At 32.1% G+C, this 27,411-nt stretch overlaps 1 protein-coding gene across 1 annotated transcript in view; it reads left to right on the plus strand.

Annotated features, from left to right (window-relative positions):
* Window positions 1–27,411, plus strand: part of LOC142331708 (uncharacterized) — a 54,599-nt gene that overhangs the window by 22,910 nt on the left and 4,278 nt on the right. Inside the window, exons 4-7 of the mRNA XM_075377749.1 lie at window positions 6,718–6,826; window positions 14,243–14,456; window positions 19,604–19,768; window positions 23,022–23,227. Of these exons, the coding sequence (XP_075233864.1) occupies window positions 6,718–6,826; window positions 14,243–14,456; window positions 19,604–19,768; window positions 23,022–23,227 (694 nt within the window). The remainder of the gene's footprint in view (window positions 1–6,717; window positions 6,827–14,242; window positions 14,457–19,603; window positions 19,769–23,021; window positions 23,228–27,411) is intronic.

Raw genomic sequence — 27,411 nt, forward strand, 5'->3', positions numbered from 1 at the left:
TTTATTCAAATATGTAATCATTACACTATTAATTAGTATAGTTATATTGCAATGCAATATAATAAAATTGTCGTAATATAATTAAAATTAAACATTAATAACGTAATGTAACTTCTACAATGACAATCACAAAATAGTTACAGTTTTAATGGGAGGGATGTACTTGATGGATTGACAGCAAATTATCAATATTTGGGCTTCAGTTTTGTTAGGAATAAGCGCAAATCTCCCTGTTCTGTGATATTGAATCTGCTCCTTTTTTTTTCATAAAAGGTTTGTAACGACACTAAAACTTTTTTCGACAAGATATGACGAAAAAGCTTTCTCGCAATTCCCCACAGTCCAGGATATTTTTCTGGTATTTCTGCCTGCAGCCAAAATGTTTGATACCCTCTTTTAAATTTCACCTTCAGCTCCTCATTAGTGCTAAGCTCGAGTAGCTCCTCTTGTAATATCACATTCTCCACTTCCGTTTCATTAAATCGATTTATGATCCATGGTGGTATTTCCATCCTCAGAATATCTTCAAATCTGATTTTGAAGTCATCATGCAGGGCAATTAAATATTTAACGTATGTCTGAATATCCTCATCAAGGCATTCTACCTGTGACAAGTTTGAAAACTGGGAAAATACGCGCCGATGAATATTTTGCTTCATAAATTTCAATTTTCCAAGAAAAGCTGAAATTACACCCTTTGTTTTTATTAAATTGAGACTGCCCCCTTGTAATTGTAAGTTAATGTCATTAAATTTTTTGAACAAATCTGTCAAATATGCGATGTCAGCTTTCAAAGTGATCAGGTTTTCTTTTAAATCTGAATTTTTACCTTCCAGAAACTCTAAAACTGACTCAAAAAACGAGTAAAATCTTGTTAAACATGCACCTTTCGACAACCAGCGTACTTCAGTATGTAAGAGCAATCGTTGGAAGTCTTCATCATTTTCATTGCACAATTGGGCAAATACACACGTATTCAATGCATTGCTTCTTATCTTGTTTAACAGCATTAATTACAAGTTGAAGCGATTGGTGCAATCTATCACTTAGATTTTTCGCTACTAGGTGTTGTCGGTGGATGACACAGTGAATGCAGTTACCTCTGGTATAATTCTTTTAAGATGGCTTATAAACCCACGATATCGCCCGACTATGACAGGAGCTCCATCTGTTGCCACCGAAATGACGTTTGTGAATAGAATTGATTTTTCGTTAAAAAACTCACTCAAGTCATTAAATACTGATTCACCTTTAGTGTCCGTCTCCAAAGTTTTCGCGAATAGTAGCTCTTCATGAATTTCTTCGTCCATAACAAATCGAACATATGTTAATAATAATGCTTCATTACCAGGTAAAGTTGACTCGTCCAGTTGAATAGAAAAATGAGTTGTTTGCAGATAATTACACAAGAAACTTTCAATATCAGTGCTCATTTCATCAATACGTCTTTGTACAGTGTTGTTACTCAAAGGAATTTGTTGACTATGTCAAATGGAGATTTGTGCAGAACAGTTTTTAAAACCTCTTCAACAGCGGATAAAATGAACTGTTCTCCAATGGTGTGCGGTTTTCCAATGGTGCGCTATAAGTAATGAAATATTGTACGATGCCCGCAAGCCATCATCGTTACTTTCAGACGCTGAAGCGAACATACTGTGCACGGTAGGTCTCTTTTCATATTTTTCCTTCAATGTTTGAAAATATTTCAAATCTTTACCTATTTTATTAGGATGACACCTTCTTAGATGATCTTCGAGCTTCGACGGTTTCATAGAGTCATTGCTCAAAATTTTGCTGCACAAAAGGCATATAGGCAATTGCTTGTCTGCCTTTGATGGAAGAAATCCAAATTTTAAATAATCAACACTGTACAGTCGACATTTCTTCTTAGATTCAGCCATGTTTCGTATCAGTTACCTACCAGTAAATAAAAAAAAACTTTGTTTTAGTAATCTCAAGGCGGTCTTACTTAACAGGATATGACTATTTTAACAGAATAGGATTAATTAATTATTGCAATGAAATAAATTACCAGTGGCAAACTGATTCTAATTATTAAAAGCAAAAAATCTGTAAGATCCATAATAAAGTTTTATGAAAATGGCTGAACATAACATTTCCCAGTTGTAACCCTTATTCTGTAACACGTTGTATAAAAAATGTATATAATTATTAGTGAACCACCACACAGTTGGGTAAAAAAAAATATTACTAATAAAGTAGGGACAAAAAGTTCAACCTTTCTCGGATCTCTGTTGTTTTAGGGAAGTCTCTAATAATGGCTCTGTTCAGTATTTAATTTTTAATACGTACCTACTACACGCAAACATTACAAATATACTTATTACAACATAAATATATCTTTATCGGAGGTGGGTTGGAAGAGATTTCTTTTAGGAATAAACCTCGCCTTTTGTACCTACATATTTTTTGTAATTTGTACATTTTTTGTTTACTGACGTGTACAATAAATTGTCAAATAAATAAATAAACAATAAATAAAATAAAAGTAAGTATAACAAAAAAGCAGGTAAGTACTTACTACTTTTTCCGACACTGGCAAACACTAACATCTATTCACTTTACTTTTCGTTTAGAAATTCCGGAAACAAATGAGTAACGTTTATCTTTGGCAATCGTATTTATATTAGTGAAGAATCAAACAAGTTCATGCAAGATTGCTAGCACACACACCACAAGTCGTATTTCGTCCCTTTGTACGTCTGAACAAGCATTGCGGGTGGCGGCGGCGCTTTGCAAGTCTCGTCACCTTCATTGTACTGAATATGGAATATGCAAGTTTTTACAAGTAACAGTCGCTGAGCTTCTCAAAACATTATCTGCCTAGATTGATACGCAAAGTCAAGCCAACATTTTAGTTCTTCACTATCGAAACCAGATGAATTTTCGTGGACCCCCACTTACGAATTGTGAACCCCCATTTTTTTGTCACGCCAACGTAGACCCCCGTAGAGTCTCCCGTGGACCACCTGGACCACTTTCAGAATCAATGATCTAAACTAATTTTAAAAAAAGCTTTAAAATTATTAGTAATAAGAAACATTCTTTATTTAACTAATAAATAGGCAAGCAATAGTTCTTACATATTCTAACCTTGTTCTATAATGACTGATTGGAGTAGTGTGTTGTATCTGTAGTGTTATTTTAAAATATGTATTATTGTGTACATGTATTAACTAGCACAGGTGGTTCTTACCCACCAGGTTGGTCTAGTGGTTAACGCGTCTTCCCAAATCAGCTGATTTGGAATTTGAGAATTACTGCGTTCAAGTCCTAGTAAAGCCAGATATGTTTACATGGATTTGAATACTAGATCGTGGATACCGGTGTTCTTTGGTGGTTGGGTTTCAATTAACCACACATCTCAGGAATGGTCGAACTGAGAATGTACAAGACTAACACTTCATTTACACTCATACATATCATCCTCATTCATCCTCTGAAAAATTATCTAAACGGTAGTTACCGGAGGCTAAACAGGAAAAAGAAAGAAAGCACATGCGGTTCTAAATATCTGATCATAAACTAAGTCAAAAAATTATTTTCCGGGTCGGAAACCATATATTTTTGTTCCAAAGATTTTAATCCTTGTTTACATAACTTTCATTACAGTACAAATTAGGTGTATTCAAATTCTCTTAAATTGTATATTTTTTTGTAAAAATGTTAACTAATATACAGCAGCAATAAAATCCTGATGTTCCAGGTAAAGATTTCCTCTATTATTCATTTTTTAATATTTAATCATTTTTTTAAAAAGGATTTGTTGGAGGAGACTGAATCTATAAGAAATTTTTATCTTAAATTTTAGGAGAATTTTATTTGCATTTGGAAATGTTTTTTATTATAGTATTCATTAATATGTCAATCTATATTTCCTACAAAGTCATTCAAACCAATAATTTCTAAAATCTTATTGCTGTTTTAACTTTGAAAATGTAATTTGAGCATTTTTCTGAATTAGCTCTTTTTTTTTTTTTTTACAAATTGTGTATTGTGTTCATTAATATTGCAGACCATAATGTACAATTGGGTACACTCTAATTAACTTCTTTTTGGAAAGCAGTTAACTATAATTTTTTTTTAAAGAAGTATGTGCTGTATAGTATGTAAACGAAGTCCTCATGTCCCATCCTGCAATTAAGATGTTGCTAATGGGGTTGGGGAAATCCTTTTTCTCATCCTGCAGTTAACATGTTGCTAGTGGGGTTGGGAAGTTTTTGTGCTATATTCTGCAGTTAACATTTTGCCACTGTTTTGAAAATGCACAGAATTCAGTTGCTAGAAGTAATTTCTTTACCATGGTTAGCATCCCTGTTTTAAAGGTCACTTAGGACACTCACTTGCTCTCTTACAACAAACTCGTAGCTGATATGATTGGACACAGTAGTAGTGTTGAGGAGCGGCTGGTGAATATGAAGTGCATGAATGGTGACACTTGGGAAAACAATGTTTGAGAGAGACATACGTTTGCTTCTATCAGTGTTAAAGACAATGTAGGGATGAAAGAAAATATGAGCAAACATGTGTCACCATTGCCTAATCAATTTAGCAGTATTCAAGTACATCTGTTATAAACAAGTGAGTTATATCATTTCAATCAACTTATGTGAATGAATTATTGGATGGATATATAGTGTGATATGCAGTATGCTGCATCCTACTGTGCTTTATTAGAATGATTATCCCAAGTGCAGTACCCCATTCAGAAGTGTATTTTTTTTTAAATGAGCAATTTATTGCAGCTCATGAACCAGGAATTGGGTTTTCTGAGCTAAGGTGAGTCCTCATTTTGCATTTGAGCTGGAAAGGAATTCCTACATGTCATCATAAGGGCCAGAGTGACATCGCAATATTTGTTAGGACCATATTTTTTTGAAGAGTATGTAATTGGTGATTCTTATTTGCAAATGTTGGAAAGATGGTTAATAGCTCAACTGCAAGAGAATGGTATCATGAAATGTGTCTGGATACAGCAAGATGGGGCTCCAACTCTATTTGTTCTTCAAATGTATGATTTCTAAATGAACAGTTTCCAGGTTGCTGGATTGGCCGTGGTTTCAAGAATCATTGGCCTCCATTTCAAAGACCCAATGACCACCATAAAGCCCTGACTTTTAATACCCGACAACTCATTCTGGGGAATAATTAAGTTATATTTATCTCATCAGTTGGATAACAAATGTGGAGGAAACTCTTTGAATCATACTTTGAAAATGCTTTACAAAATGTTAAGAAGGATGTAGATACTCGTAGCTTAAAAAAAGTAAATAAATTATTTTATTAATTAAAATATTACTTTTTTAAACTAAATAATACATTAAATTAGCGTTTCAGTTAAATACAATATAAATAAATCTATGTCACATGTTGCTACAATAATAAAACCTTTTCAGATTACTCCTGATTCACTCTTCACTTGTTATAGTCAGTACATTTGATAGCAATCAGTATTTTTAAGTAGTTAACTTTAACTTTAACTTTGAAAAAGATGTGATTTATATTAAGTGATTTTATTGAATTAAAATAGGTGTTACTATCCACACAGTTATTGAGAATTTCTTTACTGCATAGAATTTTCTATACATTGATAAAACTAGTTTGCAGCAGTTGTCTAGGGAGAGAGGTAGCAATGTACTGATGTAAAAATATGTAAAGATAGAATTATGAGTAGTTTAGCAAAAGTATCTTACAAAAATGAGGATTTTATTTTACTGAGATAAAACTCGTAAATTCTATTGATTAGTATAGGTGTCAAAGTTAAAAAAAATTATTTTTCAAAAATAAGATTTTGTAAATAAATAACTAACTGATTTGTGGTAAAAACAAAACAGATACACTAAATGTAAGTAAATATGAGTGAACATATTCTTAGTATTTTTATCCCAGAGAAGTATTGATGAAATTTCAAAGATTTAACTGCAAAAACAAATTTAAAAAATGCACTGAAAATCTTTTACTCTGTTAAATCAGAAACTTATGTACACAAGTGTACTTGTTAAGACTGTTCTGAACAGTGTTTTTAGTTTAAATTTTTGGCCTGAGAGGTAGCTGGATTAAAGACAACATGGCTACCTAAAATCTAATATTTGGAATTTTTTTTAACTGATTATGAACGACTGGCAGGTCATTCAGTACAGCATAAGAGGTTAGTCCATGATACCTGTAGAGCTGAGTGGATTCATCCTGGTTTTAAAATGTCAACTTTATTTTTAAGGGTGTTTGTGAGAAGTGAGAGTTTCTGTAAAAGTTTTTAATGACTAACCAAACCTACTTTTATTTTAATGTAATGTTTAAAAAGTCATATAATGTTTTCAGTCACTTAAGTGGCAGATTTCAATGATGGATGAAAGATTATATTGTCTTTCACTCTGATGTTATTGTAAGTGATTTTTGTAGTTAAGAATTTATGTATTCAGGATATGGTCATGCAGTGCGTTTGTGATTTGAAGTCTCTTTTTTTTAACTCCATTAACATCAACTGCACAGTAGCAACACCAATCGCTGAAGATGGCTACAAATGTACGCAACACAAGTAATCAATAAATTTGATTCAGGTTGTTATTAAAAATTTAATTTCAAGTTAAACATAATTTTCACTATTGATTGTCATGAAGAGAAACATCACAAAATTACTTTTGATTAAAATACGTTTATTTTCATAATTTATAATTAACCTGTAGTTTTTCATTTCAGATAAAAATGTGCAGTCACTAGATATCTTAGATTCACCATGTAAAGAAAATTCTGAAACAACTCCAAAACAATTATTTCCGTTATTTGAGAAACGTACTAAGCTAATAGAGTAGGTATTCTGTTAAAAAAAAAAATTATTTATATATATATATGGGGTGGGTGAGTGAGCAAGCGAGCGCGCATGCATGCATGTGTTTATAATTAAAACACGAAGAATTAAGAATAAAGTAAAATATTAAAATAAATTTTATTGTTATTTTGGCTATAGTTATTTTAATCAGCTCAAACTATAAAATTGACAACTGTAAACTATCATTAGCAAAAGTATTCCCCATTTTTTTTTATGCTACTGCATTAATTTAATAAGCTTTTAAAAATTATAATTATGAACAAAGACAGATAGATGGTTGTCAAGGAATGAGGTATGTCCATCAATTGATGAATTCTGTTTTATTACTTTATTGTTAGGCTGTTTATTTATTAATTTATTTATAAAATATATCTGCCAAAAGAGATTTTATTTCTGTATAAATATGAATGACATTCATATGCAGGATATTTGTTAAGGCTAAACTTAGGAAAATGATTCTATATAACGCTGAAGAAAAGATTTCACATGAACATACGTAGATCCTACCCTACTAAACGGCATTTTTATGTGTGTCTGTCTGTGTGTGTGTTCCCCTTAGCTTAGCACTGAAATGTATCTATCGCTAGCAGAAAATTTCAATTCGTTAGTACACACTTTGTGGTGGTCAGGTGTACACTTATTATATTATTATATATCGCATATATATATCGATATATATGTTATTTGTTTGATTGTTTTTCTTCATAAAATTGATTATTTATGTTAAGACAGGTTTCATTTCCTCCCTCTTTATTTGTAAAAATAAAAATTTTTCACTTTTTTCTTACAGTTTCTAAATCTTTACTCTTTATTTTTTCTTCTATAAATTCTCACGTTTTTTGTTACTTTTATTAAATGAATTTGTCTAATGCTCTACTGTTATTCAGTCTTGTTCCATCCTTCAAAGACTCACCATGTGTTTATTACGAATTAAATTAATTAGTACAATAATGTTTTATATATATGAATTACAAGTTCAAAGATCATAATAAAAATAGTTTGTATTATAAACAAAATAAAGACTTTTATTTATTTGAATGAACCTACTAATAATGAAATATTTAGAATAATTAAACCTCTAGCCGAGGTACTGATCCAAGGTGGAAATATTATTCAACATTTTTGGTCATCAGAATCCATTGACATTTTGTCAGAAGGTTAGTTTCATAAATTAAATGTAATACATAAATAATTTATAATTTATGTTAAGACTCAGGTTTCATTTCCTCCTTTTTATTTGTAAAAATAAAAATTTTTCGCCTTTTTACTTTATAAATTTTCATTCTTTCTTTTACTCTTTAAAAAATTCTCACTTTTTCTGTTAATCTTATTGAATAAATTTGTCTAATGCTGTATTGTTAGTCAGTCTTGTAATAATTATAAAATAAATTAATAAATTTTACTACTGTAATTCATTCAGTCAATATCGTAGCAGATCTTAAAACACAACTATTTTCAATACAAATCAGTTGATACTGAAAATACTGTCGAATATCCATTTAGAATCATATAAGATTTTATTTTGGCCTTGTAGTTACAATTAAACATACATATAGGAAAAACACATGGGTTAGATCAAATGGTAAACAGTAAAGGCAAAAGAAGAATTTTGAATCCTTTTATCCTCCTTAGTGATTTATTGATTTTGAAGCCAACATTTTGTTTGTTGTTGTCAAGGAAGGTTAGTTTTGTATTACGATAATTTGCTTCTTAAATTGTATATAATATATAAATAATAGATTGATTAATTTATTTTATTTTTAAGTTTCCCATCCACGTATTGAGTGAATTTGCACATGGATATTGTGGATCTTGATGAAAATGTTGAGAGTTTGCAATCTTTAATAAATGCCTAAACCGATCCAAACCAAATTTAATTGGAAAGATTTGCTGATATTTTTTCTCTTTTCCTGGATCAATTTTCATTATTAAAAAAAAAAAACATTTTTACATAAGAGGTAATCAGTTTTGGACACCTAATAATAATGGCATTCAAGAGGCCACCCACCAGGGCAATCCGCCCAGAGGGGCTAACTGCAGAGGTGTGCCTATGGTTCGCCTTGCAGCTAATATAATAATACTTTGTTCAACCTTTTGTTGTTCCCTTCCATCTTTTTTGTACTAAAAATATTGAATCCAAATTTTGTTAATACATTTTGTAAGTAACCTTCAAACATTATTTGAAAAAAAGTATATATTTTCAAAATTATGATCTTTTAGATTTAATGCCAGCTATCTTAAAAACTATTTAAAACTTACATTTCCTCTTTGTTTCACGTTTATAAAATACGACAGCAGGTAATATGAATAATGCTTTTACATACTCAATAATTTTACAGTATTATAAATTACAATAAACTGATTAATAATCTAATCTGTTACTGATTCACAGGTGTAGTCCATACATAATTACAAAATAAGTTTAATTTAGTCCACTTCATGCTGTTAAAATAATGTATTCATTCAATGCTGTATTAATTAAATAGATTTACCCCTAATGTTGAAAAACTGTGTTTAGTAAGTAAAAGTTTCTTGTAATAGCGCAAATATTCATTTTTTAAGTTTAGCTTCTTGTACAGTAATTGTATAATTATTCTTGAATCCTAGTCCCTAAAGACATTTTCTTAATTTTCTCTAATTAATAATATAATAATTATAATTATTAATTTTCTAAATTTTCATTATGTAAATTTTGAACACTATTCAAAATTAACATACTTTAAAATTCTCAGACAAAATATAACTGTAAAATTAGCATAAAATATATTAAGTTCACAGCCTTTAATTCAAAATAAATCTCTCTGAATCGCTTGTAAAAATACATTTTTTAAATGTTTAACTCAACTGAATTAAATACACTGGTAAAAGAAAAAAAAAATTAGAATTGAGATAAAAGTAGTTGAATTAGAATGTATTTTTTATGCTGAACCTTAAAATGAAATCATTTTTTTTCATCATCCTCAGATTTTTAGTTATGATCCTTCAAAATATTAAGAAACTTCTTACATAATTAAAATTAGTACCTTTGTTTTGCAGACATTTAAGTTTACCTTAATTTCTTTTTCCTTATTTTCCTTTTGTGTTCACTCAAGTTTTCTCTTTTTATCATCCAGCAATAGATACTCGTCATAGATTCATCCCATCTGTCTTGATAATGTTGTTCCAGCTGCATTATAAAGGGTGATTCAAAGAAACTGGAAATTTTAATTGTGCAACGGACGCTGGTGTAGCTGCGTATGATTTTCTTGTCCCCAGTATCTGAAATTTTGCTTGTTAACAAATCCACTGAGGTGGAAATGCCCTTCGTCTGATATCCACAGTTCGTGAACAAACTCTTCGTTATCATTTTTTATCTTCTGAAACATTACATTACAGAATTGTGTTCACAACTGCATCATTCGGTTTCAGTTCCTGGACGATCTGCAACTTGTATGGATGGAATTGCGAGTCCTTCACTAACATTCTTTGAACACTTGAACTATGCAATTGTGAAGATGCTGAGAGACGACGTTATGACCGATGTGGACTTCGTGTGACAGCATCTTGTAAAGCTTGAACATTCTGTGGTGTACGGACGGTTCGCTCATGGCCTGGAGGTTTCTTTTTCATTGCCGAACCAGTTTCCTCAAAATTAGATATCCATGTTTTAATTGCATGTGCTGATGGAACACGGTCGTGCCATCCCAGATTAAAATGACGGCGAAATTACGCACTCCCTCCACACTGTCATTGTTTTTGTAAAACGCTTTGATAGCAAATGCACGTTGCGCACCACTCCAAGGATCCATGACAACTAGATGGCAGGTTAGGTTAGAGAGGCTGGCGCCACTTATCAAGTGGTACCAATCGCCCACGGCTACCAACACAACTTTCAAAATTTTTAGTTTCTCTGAATTACCCTGTATCTTGATGGAATCTTTTTCCTTGTTTGTCGCTGATATCACCCAAGTTTAAAGGGAAAAAGTTTAAATGAGAATATAAAAAATGAATTTTCAATGACATTCTGCAGACTAAATTTTTGTAGTTCACTAAGAGTTCATTTATAAGCTGATCATGATTTTCAGCTTTATTGTTTACAAGAAAACCAGTAATGAGACCTTTGAATGACTTCTATAATTCTAATTCTTTAGGATTCAGTTTGCTGTCAAATATATTTTCACGAATTAATTTTCTTATTTGTGGCCCGATGAATATTCCCTCTTTTAATTTGGCTTCACTTAATTGTGAAAAACTATTTTCTAATAGTTTTACAAAATTCTTCATCAGGCCTAGTTTTATGTGTAGAGGTGGGTAAAATAATACGATCTGCTTTGACAAGGGAAATATTGACATTTTCCTTTCCTGGGGTAAACTGATTTGAGTTGAGTTAAACTGATGTTGAGCCTTCTGGGGAATCAGAAATCTCTTCAAGAAGTTGGAGTGATCAGAATTGGGAAATCAACACTATGAAGTACTGGTCTCATAGCTGAATGAACATTTGGGTATGCAATACTGCTTTTATTGTTTGAATTGAAACCATTACAAAGCAAAAGTAGCAGTCATAGTGGTTAGTAGGCTCTCACCAAATCATAGGTACGCCAAAAGGCAAATACTCTTCCTTTTAACCACTGTGTTAATTTAACATTGTACTTGATGCATGCTACATGAGCCCAGGATTAATTTTGGTCTTCCAAGGGATAGTCAAAATAATGTTTGTAAGCAATTTTCAGCAGATTCGATACTGGTTTTTGTTGACTTCGTAATGAATTCTCTGCAAACATAATAAAAAATATTTGGAGAATTTTTACAAGCCTGATTTTTATTCATTGTAAAATTCAAAATGTTTTAATGAATGAAAGTAAACTGAAATATTACAGAAATACTTAATTATAAAAATAATTAAGTTTTAATTTATAAATACTTAATTACTTAAAATACTTCATAAAAACTGTTTCACCGTAGAGTGCAATATAAACACAGTGCGAAACACACACAACTTAACAAATTTTGATGTTCAATAAAATATTAAAGAGTTCTGTCATAAAATTCTTTCACTAAATTTATGGCATCACTTTGGAACAATCTTTATAATATGTGTATGATAAAACCACTACCACAACTAAAGAACACAGCAAGTCATATAAAGTGCTGAACTCATACTGAAGAAAATTCATCACGTTGAATTACTCATTACTTGACTCACTGACATGTCTATACATGAAATGACATTTGTCTCTTATGTATCAAATATAGGTCTACAGCATACATCACAATATAAATCAGATGTGATTAAGCAAATATACAGACGTACTAACTTATATGTATTGTGTTTTCTGAGTGGTGAAACAGAAAAATTTAAGGGGTTGTAACTTAAGAACGTTACGTGATAGGTTGTTTTGGAATACATATTTAGATTCAGCATATAAAATACTGTACAGAACACTACTCCCTTTTCAGTTCCAAATTTTATGTTGACCATTGGTATCTGAAGTTTTAACAAAAAATAATTCTAAATTATTTATTACTAACTATTGTATCTTAAGTGATAATATTATTAAATGAATCCAATGCACATTTAATTTTTTTAATTTCTGCCACAAAGGCCTCTTCCTAAGATAACTTTGTCATTTGCACAACCAGATATTTATGTTCTTTTTACAACTTAAATGCTTTTATTATTACAGAACCACTTTTAATAGTATGTTAATGTATATATTTATATTTATTCTTGTACATCCAAATGAAGAGACTCCAAAAATCTTGTGTGCTCTGTAGATGTCAATATGCACTCCTTTAGTTGTCCTGCAGATTTTAAGACAGTATTCAATTTCTTGCTATACATGACAGAGAACATTTGGTGTGATTGACAAAACAGCTTCGGTGATCTGTTCTTTTAAATGATCCAAATTTCCTGTTTGAACAGAGCATACTTTACATCGTCTTGACAAAACTCCACAAATAAAAATCTGTAGGGGTAAGATCTGGAGACCATTGAGGCCATGCTGTATACTTTTCATCCGACCCATCACTGAGGAAATGTTTGTACATAATCCTGCATGAATGTGACAAAATATGGAGTAGCTCCATCTGACATGAGAATGGAATTCTCTGATACTTGTGACACTGTTCATCCTTCTAACATGTCCATAAAATTGTTTCTCATAGTTCTTCCAGAAAAATAAGGGAATACGTATCTGAGTTCGTTCAATTGCACACTATGGATTAACATTTGGACTGTCACGTAGATGTTCCATAACAGCATGAGGAGGTTCAGTGTCATATTCAAACATAATGTCGATATGCTCTTCCAGAAACGGCGTCACCAATGAAAATAAACTCGTTTAAAATCTCTGTATCATGATCTACACCTATCTAAAATTTCTGTTCTGAACTCAAATTGTTTAATTTTGTCCTGTGAATAAATTTTATGTAATCCCTGAATCTTATAACAGGTAAAGCATAGTAATCTTGTTTAAATGTTGTGAACAGTTAATTTTGAATTAAATTCCTAACTCTAACGGGTACACTTCCGTACTGATTTGGACTAAACAAATATTTATTCGCACAGTTTCAGTGGTGATCTTGAATGTGTGACTGTTTCAGTAGGCTTCCCTTTTCTGTTAAGCTCTTTGTCCTATCAGTGAATGATATTTTTTTGTGCTGGTTTTTCATTGAACATATTATGATGGTGGTCTCAAGCCTAACAAATGTAACCAACTCAAATTTATTAAGCCACCATTGAATTTATTCCTCTGCTCTGTAATCTTGACTAAGAAGCTTCATGCTACTGACATTGTAACAATAATTTCACAGTATTAGTTTGCCTATTAAAATTAATGAGATGTTATTTTCTGAAGAATTGGGTTTTTTTATCTAGATTTTAGGAAATGTGTGACCATGATAAAAATTTGAACCTTTTTTTGTTGCTATTTGAAGGTCATTTATAAAATATGAGAATCATATTTGGATTCAGAAAGACAAGAGTAATTAATCTTATCTTTCTTTCACTGGGCATTCTTTTCTTCAGTTTGATAATTAGAACCAGCTGAAGTTGGGTATGATCCAATCCAATCCAGCACAAGTAATCATACTTGTCTCATACATATGATACTTTTATATACAGTGGATTGATGAAATATTACTGAAATTAAATTTTTGAATCCATTATATCTGTTGTGAATAGACTTACTGCCATTGGACTAGATATGCTATGAAAAAAATAATTTTGCTTATTATGTAGATTCTATTTGTATTTCTCACAGTACTTTACTTTTAAAAACAAATGTTAAATTAAATTTATGTAGAGTTTTTTAAATTGTACTTATTTGTCTGCTTTGTTTAAAAACAATTATATCATTTAAAATTTTTCTTTGTAACTGAACTTTTATTTCACTTCATTTTTTGTTATCATTTCAGTTTAACGAATCATAGTCTGGAGAAAAAACAGTGCAATTCATCAGGTAAAAAGTGGCACCCTATCAGTGAGAATCAGTACCAAATTGATGCTGGGCAAAAGCACTTTGGTGCTAAAGAATGTTCAACTTGCGGAATTGTTTACCAGTTGGGAGATCCTGATGATGAGATGGAACATGAAAAGTATCATAGAGATTTCAAGACTTTCAAGCATCTGGTATTAATGACAAAATTGCATTTTTTAAATTTATGTAAGCTCGTTCAAATTTTGTAAATATTTGTAAACTTAATATTATACTGATGTTGAAAGTAACCAACTACTTTCTTTGATATCACTTCACTTTTTTTACTATAGGAACAGTGTATTTTCAGATCTTTCCTCATGCCTTAATTCTGGGTTGTTTTAAATTTTAACCTTTTCCCATCACAATGCTCCGCGCTTCTTAGCGCTCGGCAAAAATAGTTGGTATCTGATTGCCTCTCTTCATAGTCTTATGCTACCCTCTTGTGAAAAAATTTTCAAAAAATTACAGTATATTAACGAGATTTAACAGATTCTGACAAAAAAAAAACCTTACGATTGGATATTTTTTATGCCTGTAACAACAAAAAAATTGAAACCGTACAAAAATTACAATAATTTAATTGCAGAATTTTTTTTGCGCATTTCTACCGCGTTTTTTATTAGCGAATTTTTTTTTTTTTTATTTGTGTTTATGAAACATAGTTTGCTGATTAAAAAAAAAATACTTTCAAGCAAATCGGTTGAAAGTTTGGCAAAATATGATGAAAAACCCGTGTCATAAATTACAGATTAATTAGCATATCAGTTTCGAGAAATTTTTATAGTTATTTATTTTTTCTTAGCGTTACATATAATGTAAAATTTATTTTAAAAATTATAAGACTTCCTTAGAGCATTTATTACGTAAAAAAACTTTTTTTACAACAGAGTATTGCTGTTACACGCCACGGGGGGGGGGGGGCAATAGAGTTCATGAAACGCATAATAATTACCCCAGTAATTACAAGCTATTCGGTACAAACAACAGTTATTTTTTATGTTACTATGTATATAAAATCGTAATATATATTATATATATATAATATATAAAATAAGAAATTACGAGCGCGCACTAGTTTTTACACCAACATATAAATCGCAATATGGGAGATTCCCCAAAAAAACAAAAGAATGAAATAGATGAAAAATAATAAATAACCTAAACAAATAAAATGAAGTAATAAATTTATAAATAAAAAGCTCTTACCCCTAGTTGGTGATATTTTGGCGTGTGTGATACACGAGAAAGCATCCATCTATACAGAGTGGTACCTCACAAGCCACACACCTCCAGACTGATCTTACGCGAATGCCGTTTGCCGAGCACACAACGCATTGTCTAAAACTGTTTGTTCCCTCACGTTTAGGAAAATGTCTTGCTTCACAACTTTCAAGACGTAAAAATTCACGATTTCTTAGATCCTCGTGCAGAAAATCTCGTAGGAGATGATGAAACAAGCCCTTTCAAAACCTCATTTCGAAACCATCAGAAGGATTGGTTCTTCTCCATCTTATTGCCGTATTATTTATTATTATTTATTATTTATTGTAAGCCGTATAAGCATTGACAAGGAGCATATCAAAAATGTGGAAAAAAAGTTTTTTCGTCCATTTTGTCATGCGCCTATGTAAGTAATAGCTTGAAGACAGAAGATAAGATTGATCAACAGCCCCCATATAATTATTGTAATCTACAATCATTACAGGTCTCACGACATTTTCTGTACCGTGAATTGTTACACTGTATTTACCCTCTTCAGCAGGCCCATGAATAGAAGACAGAAGTGTTACCATTCGCTTGTCATTGAATAGAATACAAGATATTCCATCCAGTGTCGTACGACAGGCTAACCGGTGTCTGGTCAAACCTAATTGTTTACGTCTGTTTCGTGTGAATTCAGCTGGCATTCCAGCACGATTGGATCGAGCTGTTCCACAAGCTAGAATTCCCACATCTTTCAGTCGTCGATATAATTGCAGGGATGAAAAAAAAATTTCCATATACAAATGATATCCACAATTTTCATAACCTGCAATTAGATTGATAACTGTACGTTCAGTAATTTTTTCGTTTACATTTTGTTCCTCTCGTTGTCTCCCGAGATATACATTCATATCGAATGTGTACCCAGAATTATCGAAAAGTCTGTAAACCTTTATCCCAAAGCGCTTTCGTTTACTAGGTATATACTGCCGAAACAAGACTCTACCCTTGTAGGCGCATAAAACCTCATCAACTACAATTTGTTGTCGTGGATTACAGAGTTCACGAGATTTCTGACGAGCAATTTAAAATATTTCGCGTACTCTCCAGAGACGGTCATAGTTACCAGTTTGCATTTCTGATTCTATTGGTGGATCCTGGTTAGTGAAGTGTAAATACTTCAAAATATGAAGAAAGACAGTTCTCGGTAATGTATTCCCAAACCAAGCGAAATGGGAAACCTCGTCAGTTGACCAGTATTCTTGTAAAGTGTGTCTTACAGTATGACCCATTTCCAGGATGATTGCAAAGAAACGTTTCATCTGGGCAAGACTAACGTCACCTTGAATTCTGTCCTTAGGTAATGGCCTATCAGGTCTACGGCTTTGAAAATACAAATTAGTTTGTGATGTTACTTTTTCAAGGATAGCCCCAAAAAACAACATAGATACGGCAAACGGCGTCTGCCCATGAATACGGGGATCAGGAATATATTCAGGCACATTGTGTAAATTCCTACGACGCTTCTTAGGCCGACCTCTCTTATGAGGAGCGGATTTAGCCAAAAGGTCGGGATTCTTTACAAATGCACCTGGTTCCGGACCCATAAAAGGCAAACTGTTTAGTGTGTCATATTTACACCTATCAGTACAAACTAACCAGGGATTTCCAAGAACCGGCAGACGACCTTCCAACTCGTAACCTTCGTCATCTGTAACTATTTCGTCATTTTGGGCCCGGTCAGTTGGATTTTCTTGTAACTCCGCCGTGTCAAGTTCCTCATCTTGGAGAGGAAATTCAACAGCTGGTTGCATTTCAACATCCAACTGCACTGGAGAACGATAATGGATTTCATGAAATATATTACCGTTTCCATGTGGATGTAGAAATGAACCGGCTACATTTATTTTCTGTTCCGTGTCAGTATCACTAATCGAATGACCTGGATCATCATCGTCGCTACTAAAATTCAGGAGATGCGGTTCCGAAAAATCGTTACTCCTAATTTCAGTATTTTTGATGTCGTCCAAGCCCTCAAGGTCGTCACTGTCATTTTCGTCATAATCTGAAAGTTCTTCGTCAAGAGCAAACCTAATCTGTTCGTCATTCATTGTCTCGATAAAAAAAAAAATTACGGCAAATAAAAAAAAATCACAAATTTAAAAAAAACGCCCTATATGTGAAAAAAATCGCACTGAATAAAAAAAACCGATATAATTTTGAAAAAAATAATGAAATAATATATTACCAACGGAACGCCGGTTTGCGATAGTAAGTTACTTACTGCAGTTCACTCGTACTCACTCACACAATAAAGTAACATATGTTAGTATAAAGAAAGAGATTCAGTAAAAACTACGTTTTATAAAAATCCCCTCCACTTAAAAGGCTATTCGGATTGACAAAAAACTATTTTTACTGTATACTGTTATTCATTACGAATCGGTATGTGTTTCATTGATGCCGATATCTTTTGTCAGAAAAGATTTATTAGGCCTCAAATAAAAGTGACACATTTATGACCACAAATTCCTTTTTTTTTTGTGTGTGCCGTATAACATAACTTATTATGTGTTTCAATACATCGTTTTGTTGCTAATATAATAAGCTAGTTTTGTAAATAATAAATAAATCCGTAACCCTCATAGCAATTATAATACACCAGTCACACACACACACACAAGCACATTTCTGAGAAAAAAATGGTCATATTCTTTCTTGTCCAAATAAAACATTTTAATTCGTATAACTATAGTTCAAATTGTATAATAAAACTGATTTCTTTGTGAATATAAAAAAATATAACCGACTTAGATCCCATATAAAATGATTTTGTAACAGCGTTTTAAAACTGTCACCGCACAGAGCCACTTTACTGGCTTCCTGATCTGAAAAGGTTAAAGAAAAACTTGGAACGATTTTCAGTGCATGAGAGATTAAATCTATATTGTGATAGATCTCATGTTATCTGTTGCTGCTTTCTTTGATTTGATAACAATTACACTCTTTAAAATCTATGGATATTTCTTCATTGTCATGTTATGTGTAATGCGCATTCAGTCTAGGCAACTTACCGATTTCTTCTAGGCAACTTACTGATTCAAGTGGTATATCTTTAATTTCTAATGCTCTATTCTTGGTTAAAATATCAGAGCTCTCTCTACCCAGGAAATAAATCTTTCACTAAAAATTATATTAAAATCAAAACAACAAAAACAGAAAAACCAATATCACCCATGTGAATTATGAACAAATATATCCACGATTCATATCTGCTTAGTAACATTTTAATATTATAGAAGTTTTCCAATGTCCATTGCAGAGTGGTAGCTTGTTGGTCTTTCATCCAAGCTTCCAGGTTTGCATGACATTTTTCATATCTATAAAAATTCCATTTCTATATTCCCACATGTAAGCATCTGTGGTGGAATTAATTCATCAATCAAATTAAAATTTTGGACTATGAAAATACCCTTAACTTATTAGCCAATGATTGTTTATTTGTAAATGTATCATCAGCTATAATAATCTTCTCTACTTACTTTTTTCTGAATTACTTAAATAAGAATTGTTTTGAATGCTAACATAAAAATCTAAGAAGTATTTTCAGAAACATAAAGAAACACTTACAATGGTGTGTGTAATATTTTGATTTGTTTTATTGTTTTTAAATTGTTTTTGTTCTCTTTTCCATGCTATCAGAGTTTATTTTTAACACTTTACTTTCATCTTTAACAAGTAGGTATATTTGAAATTTTGTATTCAAAAAGATCTGTCTTGCCTAACTAAAATCAGATCTTCTCTGAAATTACTAGATATAAATTATACATAATTCATTAGTTGTGTCCTTCATTTTATATTTTAGTGGCTAGATTTATAATAAAGTCGATAGTAGTAGTTCCTATACTGCAGACTAACGAAATTGTTGCTAATAAACAGCTATAATCTTTACATTTATTTTAGTTAAACATCTTACATTTTTTATGTTTTGTTAAAAAAATTAATGTAAATTTTTTTCATTATTTAAAAATTTGTTGATGCATATATGAAAATTGATTTATACAATTGAAATACCGCTTTGGTAAATTTTTTTTAGGGTTGGCATAATGAAAAAGTAGTTGGTCAATATGGGCTTGATAGAATTATTCTTGTGACAACTGATAACAAAATATGGTGGAAAAAGGTACGTGGTATACTTAAAGTTATTGACGAAGAACTTGGCTATACTACTGAGGAAGATCGTGTTATGTCTAACTTAAAGGCAAGTGGTTATTTTTATGAATTTTGTTCTTTTATGAAATATCTTGTTTATACTCTAGTAAAAAATTAAATATAATACTTTCAAAATAATTTTAATATTTTTTTTTTTTTTTATCATGCTGAACTGCATGTAAACTGTAGTATGAATAACAAATGAAAGTAAATTGTAAGAACAGAACATTAAGCACTTGAAACATTAAGTACCAACACTTGAAATATTATGAAAAGTTTATCGTGGGAGATAGAGAAAGTGTAAGATGGAACGAAACTCATCTTGTACCAAATCTTGATGGTTTTGAGGAAAATGAAATCTTTAGTATGAAATCAATATCAATAGTAAATAATAAATAGAGATTACACACAAGACAAAGTTTAAAATAAATCGTTTGGAATTTATTCCAGGTAGATATGTAGAAGACCAGAATTCAGACCCATTAACAAAAGAAACCACTAGTCTTAACCCTTTTTAACCACTAGTCTTGTATTAATAAACAATTGTTTAAAGTTCACTTACAAATACTTGTACCTTTGCTGTCCATAAATAAAACTACCCTAACAGTTTACAAATGAATTTTTAGTACATTATTTCTTTCACTTATAGTTTTACAGTAACTTACCGATAGTATTTCCTGTTTACTAAATTACTCGTGATGTCACCTTAATCGTATTGAAATTAATTAATACTGGAAATTTGCTCCTTCACTGTCCTCCCCACAAAATGCTCTCGTTGACTGATGTTTCGCAGACTCACCTCGCTGGACTGGTTCGCAGAACTCTACCGAACTCACACAACTCACATCTTAAAGCCTCTCCTCTCAGAACTGATGTCATAACATCTAGTCTCGAGCTTCTCTTTGCAGAAGTACCCTTGTGGGACTGATGTTGTAACATCTTGCTTGTACTCATTTTTAGCTGTTCGTCCAGGGATATTTATGCTTCTAGCCTCTTTACCTGCTGGACCGGACCCAAGTAGAGGTGTGAGAATGAAGACCGAGGCTTTTGTTCCCATGAATTTCAAACCTGATCTCTTGTCATTGTGTGCCATAATGAACAGGTGTTCATTGTGTGCCAGCAGGCAGTCTAACAAAAAATACAATTGTTAAACAGACGTGTTAGCTTTAATAGAAAGGTTTCTTTTATTGTCTCTTTCTAGATTCCTCCCATTATTATATTTTTTCCTACTTTCATAATAATTGGTAAAAATCCTGTACTCAGGCCTGCTATACTGATCTTGTAACAATATTATTATTTTCATTGTGCTTTATTTAATTTTCATATATTTTTTATTATTTTCATTTTAGAAATAATAAAAAATTTATTTAATAGATTACAGTCATCAAATCTTAGTCAGATCTTAGACAATGCAGAAGTTATTCAAAATATTTTGCAGTTATGATAATTAAAAAAGGGACATTCCAATACTATCTTTATGAAGAAGTAGAAAATGTTTGACTCGATAAAAACCATAACAGCTTAATAGAAGTGTAAATTCCATTTTATTCAAATGATTCATTTAAATTATTGTTATAGTTTGATAATTTTCTAATTGTATGTGTACCATAAAAGTCTCCATATTGTCATTGAATAATGACAATAATAATGAGTAATACATCTCTACACATATTTTACTTTCCTAATGTATATGTTGCAATTTATTCAACTAGTGAACAATAAGCAACTCTCAATGGACCAATGAGATGAGGGTGAGGTGTATGAAATGAAAATCATTTTATGTATTCTTGTACAATCTCAGACTGATGATTCCTAAGTGCTGGTCTCTGTGGCAGGAGTGGTAGTGTCTCTGCCTTTCATCCGAAGTTTGAATCCCAGTCAGACATGGCATTTTTACATGCTACAAAATTGCCATTTCATCTCATCCTCTGAAGCAATATCTAACAATGGTGGTCCCGGAGGCTAAAAAAAAAACGAAGTACATTGGTATCCATTGTCTTGTATTTGAATTTTTATTAGAGCAACTAACTTTTACTAAGATTTAAACCTTAGAACCTTCAACTTCAAAAATCAGCTGTTAAACAACTGATTTGTGATGATGATGGTGTTAACCACTGTACCAACCCAGTGGGCTATATGTATTTCCACACTTAAAAACAGATAATTCTATTGTGTTTTTGACAGCACTTATGGTATTTTTTATTAATAGCCTTTAAGATTCCACTAAATTAACTCATGTTTTTTATTATTTTTTAAATTTTTTTATGTATCTTTTATAAATCTGTTTCTATTTTTGTAATGAGATAATGTATTAGATTTCTTAATGATGAGACAAACATTATTAAGCTTGTCGAGGTAGTATCTGCCTTGGTGTATTACCTCGGTTAGGGTAATTACTCTATGCATTTACTGTTGGTTCAAACATTAAATAAATATAGACATTTATTACTTCATTATTAGATGTGATCCTTTAATGTTTGAATGAATAATAAAGATGATGCATAAGTGTATATAAATAATTTTAATGATCCTGTAAATGATACATTGTTAAAGAATATGTGTTTGTACATTGAATTCGTTAAGATTGATAGAAGAAGACTGCCTGAATGTAGTGTGGAGCCAGCTTATATAGTGTGTATGGAGCCACTGAATTATCAGGAGCCAAGTGCATCCAAAAGGAGCTGTGTAAACTGATTGAAAGACCTTTAAATTTTAGTCTTTCTCAAATAAATTTTTAATAACATGTACTGAGTTTATTATTAAGATATTAAGATATTATTTTCTTATATTAAAAACTACTGTTTTTATTTTCATTATTATTACATAACCTGAATAATAATAGGTAATTTATAAGTCAATGCAACAATTTAAATAATTACTATTAACAAATAAAAAAGATTCTAAACTAAACTTTTCAGTACGGGAAGTTTTAAATATTACTAGTCAGTTGTGTTAAAGAAACTGCATGGAATTAATGTAAACTGTAGTTCATTCATTCTATGATAAATTTAATTTATTATTTATATATAATACAACTACTGTGTTGTATGTTTTTTTTTGTTCAAACCTTTTTTCTGGTAAGTACATATGAGTATAATGGTTTTCTGTAATGTAATGGTAAACAAGAAAGCTAATACATTATTTTTTGGAGATAACAGTGATTGTGTTATGGGTGAAAAAAAGCATATCCTTAGAAGATTAAACTTATCAGCTAAAGGATTGCACAAATGTTTATGTATGTTGTATTATTTTTCCCTTAATAAAAGTATTAATGTATTAAATTTCATTTTTTCTCATTCCAGGTATATTTGTACATTACTAAGAATCATATTGCTGGCTGTCTTGTTTCAACACAGATCAGTCATGCATACAAAATGCTCATAAGTGAAGAAGAAATTGACATTTGTTCTGAGGATTCATTCCCGGTTAAGTGTGGTATCAGTCGAATTTGGACTCATCCTATTCATCGTAGACAAGGAATTGCATCTCGGCTTGTTGACACAATGAGGTATTGTTTAATCAAAACACTCATATGGTGTTTTTTTATCTGCAATTAAACTGGTTTTCTGCACTGGTATTTTATTTATAAAATGATTCTTAACATTTTATATTGATTAGTTAATATGACTTGCTAAATTTTTTTTAATATAAATGATGTATTCAACAATTTATGTTTTCCTAATTGTTGTCAGGCAGGGAAAACCTAATCTTTCTTATTAAGTTAAATTACTCTATAGAATTTACAGTTTTCTTATCACATATTGTTAGTCTGTGTTGATGTGCTTGCATGTGAGTTTAGTTTTCTTACTAATTTTCTGTTGAATACTAGGCTATTTTTAACATTTAATTTTAGGCTAGTGCTTAGGTGCATGTGTTTTTGTGATTGGTTTTTAAGTTTGTTTTTAATTGCATTTATTTAAAATCTTTGAAAGTAGTTTATTAAGTCTACTTCCTTGAGAGATTTAGAAAATGAGCATAAAGAAAATGTATATAGCAGGGACAGTAGTGGAATGTTTAACAAGTTTGAGAAGAACTATCAGTCGTGAATTACAACTTTTGATTGAGTTCAGTAGGATGGACTGGAATCTTTTGCTGTCTACTGCAGCCAGTTTATTACAGTGGAATCATTATAGATGTAAAAATCTGTTAAGCCTGGAGCCCTTGGGCTGAAGAAAGCTGTCGAGCTTCCTGTGTAAAAGCCTACTGGCCATTTGTAAGCAAGCAAGAGCATTCTAGCTGCTAGATCAGTGGCTGTTGCTTTACCAGATCAGAGATTTATCAGCAAGTTCAAGCAGTTGAAACAACTGAGATTGTGTTCAGATTTCACTCACAAAAATTTTGGAAAATATAAATGAAATCAATCCTCTCACTTGTCTATGAGGTGGTTAGATTATTGAATCACCATCTATTTCAGTGGATAGAAGCAGTGTATATTAGTAGCAGCAATAATGTTGCTTATCAATTATTCGCTCTAGTGTTAGCTAGCAAAGAAACTTTCATCTGCCAATGCACACCTGTATTGGTCAAATGTCTCTTTCAAATTAATACCATAACAATTGGTATTGAAGGATATTTGTTACTGTTGTTTAGTAGAACCACTTTTAAACTATACTTGGACAAATCTCTGAAAAGGCACCAGTCCTCAGGTTTATGAACTTGTCCTAAGTGCAACATATGCTCATCAATATTTATGCAATAAACCAAATTATTTTCATTAATAAAGATACTAAGAAAGTTCTTTTTGTTGGCTTTGAAAGACCAAAATCTTTGTATTTTTTTGAAGTAAATTCCAACCTTGCAGTCTTGATCATAACAGTTCAGCTTGATTTTTTGATAAATTTAAATCCCTAACCAAATCATATATTGCATGTTAGGAAACAAAAATTATGTTTATCAGTATTATTGTTTGAGTAAGTCATTTTGAGTTTTTGTGAAAATGGAAAAATTATCATGCCGTGATTAAATACTTGCATTTGAAAGGCAATATGCCTACACAAATTAAAACAGAGTTGGACGCTGTTTATGGGGACTCTGCCCCATCATTTGCCACTGTGAAAAGATGGGCAGCTGAATTTAAACATGGTTGTATACCAGCTTGGTTGATGATGAATGTTCAGAACGACCAAACTGCAACCACCACCGATTTCAGAAAAGTTCACCAAATGGTACTGGGCGACTGAAAAATTAAGGTTTGAGAGATAAAAGAGGCTATGGGCATATCGAAAGAACGTGTTTGTCATATATTAACTGAAGAATTGGATAAGTGTAAGCTATCTGTGCATTGGATGCCGTGTTTGTTCACTTTGGATCAAAAACGCATTTGAATGAATATCTCCAAGGTGCTGCAGGAACAGTTTAAGCAAAACAAATCAGATTTTTTTGCGTACATTCATAACTGTAGATGAAACGTGGATCCAACACTACACTCCTGAAATGAAACAATAATTAAAACAGTGGATTACAAAGGGTGAATCTGCTCTGAAACTACTGCTTTTTGGAATAGTAATGGAATTTTGTTTATTGATCATCTCCAAAAAGGTAAAACAATAATGGGACAATAAGTATTATGCATCATTACTTAACAAGCTGAAAGCAGAAATTGCAAAAACCAACCACATTTGAAGAAGAAAAGTTCTTTTCCATCAGGACAATGCTCCTGCTCACAATTTGAAGGTTGCCATGGCTAAAATTCACGAATTGTACTTGAATTGGTTGACCACTCACAGTGTTCACCAGATCTGGCCTCAAGCAACTTTTTCTTGTTTCCTAACCTTAAAAGGTTCGCTTGAAGGAAAGAGATTTTCATCAGACGAGGAGGTTGTCACATACGTAAACACCTATTTTGTGGAGAAAGATGCCAGCTAATATTTGGAAGGGTTAGAGAGGTTAGAGCATCGGTGGAAAAAGTGTATTGACTTGAAAGGAGACTGTTGAAAAATAAAACTATATTTGACTATATATATATATATATATATATATATATATATACTGGGTGGTGGCTCAAGGTAAACCTAATCAGACATGGGAGAGGAGAAACTGAAAGATGTTATTGTATTTAAAATAGCAACAAGCAGTAACATTTCAAATGCCATGCAGCAAGCTGTGACGCACATTGACCTTGAATGGTGATTGGTGAAAACGCTGGAGTGGGAAAGACGACCTGAAGCTGTGAAGGAAAGCGGTTGAGATAAAGTCAACCACCAATGTAAATATGAATATGCTGCTAATGAAGTATGCCAGAATATTTATCATCAAGGAATATTATGTACAGGGCAGATCGATCAAAGGAGGGCATGAAGAATTACGTGCGCTGTTCAATAGTGATCCATTTGCCAAGTCATCCATACACGAGCTCATAAAGAAATCTGAGCGAACTGGATCTGTGCTTGATAAGAAGCATTCATACCCACCTGTAAAAAGGAGAGGCATAGAAGGACGATATTCTCCGGTGAACAACATGCTCGAGCATTCTAAAAGACCTGAACTTGAAGCCATATGAGATCATGGTTTTACAAGAGTTGTAGCCTATAGACCATGATAAACGTGTATGGGATTGCACATGGCTGTTGCAGGAGATCGAAAGTGGTTTACTAGATCCATATCTCTACTTCACGACAGATGAGGCTTCACTGTTCTATGTTGGTGACTATGTTAGTTTGCATATTGGTGTGTTGAAAACCTATGACAAATATTCAAGCTACCACTGCATGATGTAAAGAGTGGAGTGTGGTATGCTGTATAAGGGTCAAGAATCATTGGACTCATTTTCTTCAGACACAGAGTGTGTTACACTGCCGACATCGACCAGTCCTTCGTAAAGCAACTGACACCAGATGAATGACATATTACCATCATGATGGTACAACAGCACAGCTTCCTTGGAAGCAGTGCACTAGTTTTCACACCTGACAGGACTGTTCTCAAAGGATCTATGGCCTCCATGGTTGTCTGATCTGTCCAGTAGTGATTTTTATTTCTGGGGCAACCCGAAGGGCAATATTTATCAGAGCAATCCATGAACTCTTGACACACTGTAACAAAATATATGCAATGCCATCACCAACATCCAACAGGACAAGTTACAGCAAGTTGCACTAAATGTGATTCATCAGGTCAAACTGTGCCTGGACCATGGTGGTCAATATTTCCAGCAATACCTGTAGAAACCAATTTAAGAGTGTTTTTGTCTTTCATCTACTTGCATAATATACATTTCATTTATATTCTCTTGCTTTGGGTTCAGTTTATCTTGGGCCACCATACACAATATGTCTGAAAAGTTCCCAAACTAAATTAAATAAAAATAAAGATTTAAAGATAAATGAATTTACTCAAATCAGCTCTCTACATAGAACCCTTCTCTAGTTATACACTCATTGCAACATCAGTAGAGCACATCAGAGGCTCTGGAGAAATCACTTTGTGAGATCGCTTTCAACTGCTCAGTGCAAGCCCTTTGGATGGCCGGAATGTCGAAAAAGTGGCCTTTCATCTTCAACTTAAGGAAAAAATAGTCTGCTGGAGCCAAGTCTGGTGAATAGGGTGGGTGGGATATGATGGTGATTTGATTTTCTGCGTAATAACATGTTAAAACAGTTGCCATGTGTGCCGAGGCATTGTATCAAGAGAGTCCAGCTGCTCAGATCCCGGTACTTGGGCCAGATTCGACAAATGCAAAGCGTTAGGCATTTC

This window comes from Lycorma delicatula, chromosome 1, assembly GCF_047948215.1.
Source record: "Lycorma delicatula isolate Av1 chromosome 1, ASM4794821v1, whole genome shotgun sequence".
Classification (NCBI taxonomy): Eukaryota; Metazoa; Arthropoda; class Insecta; order Hemiptera; family Fulgoridae; genus Lycorma; species Lycorma delicatula.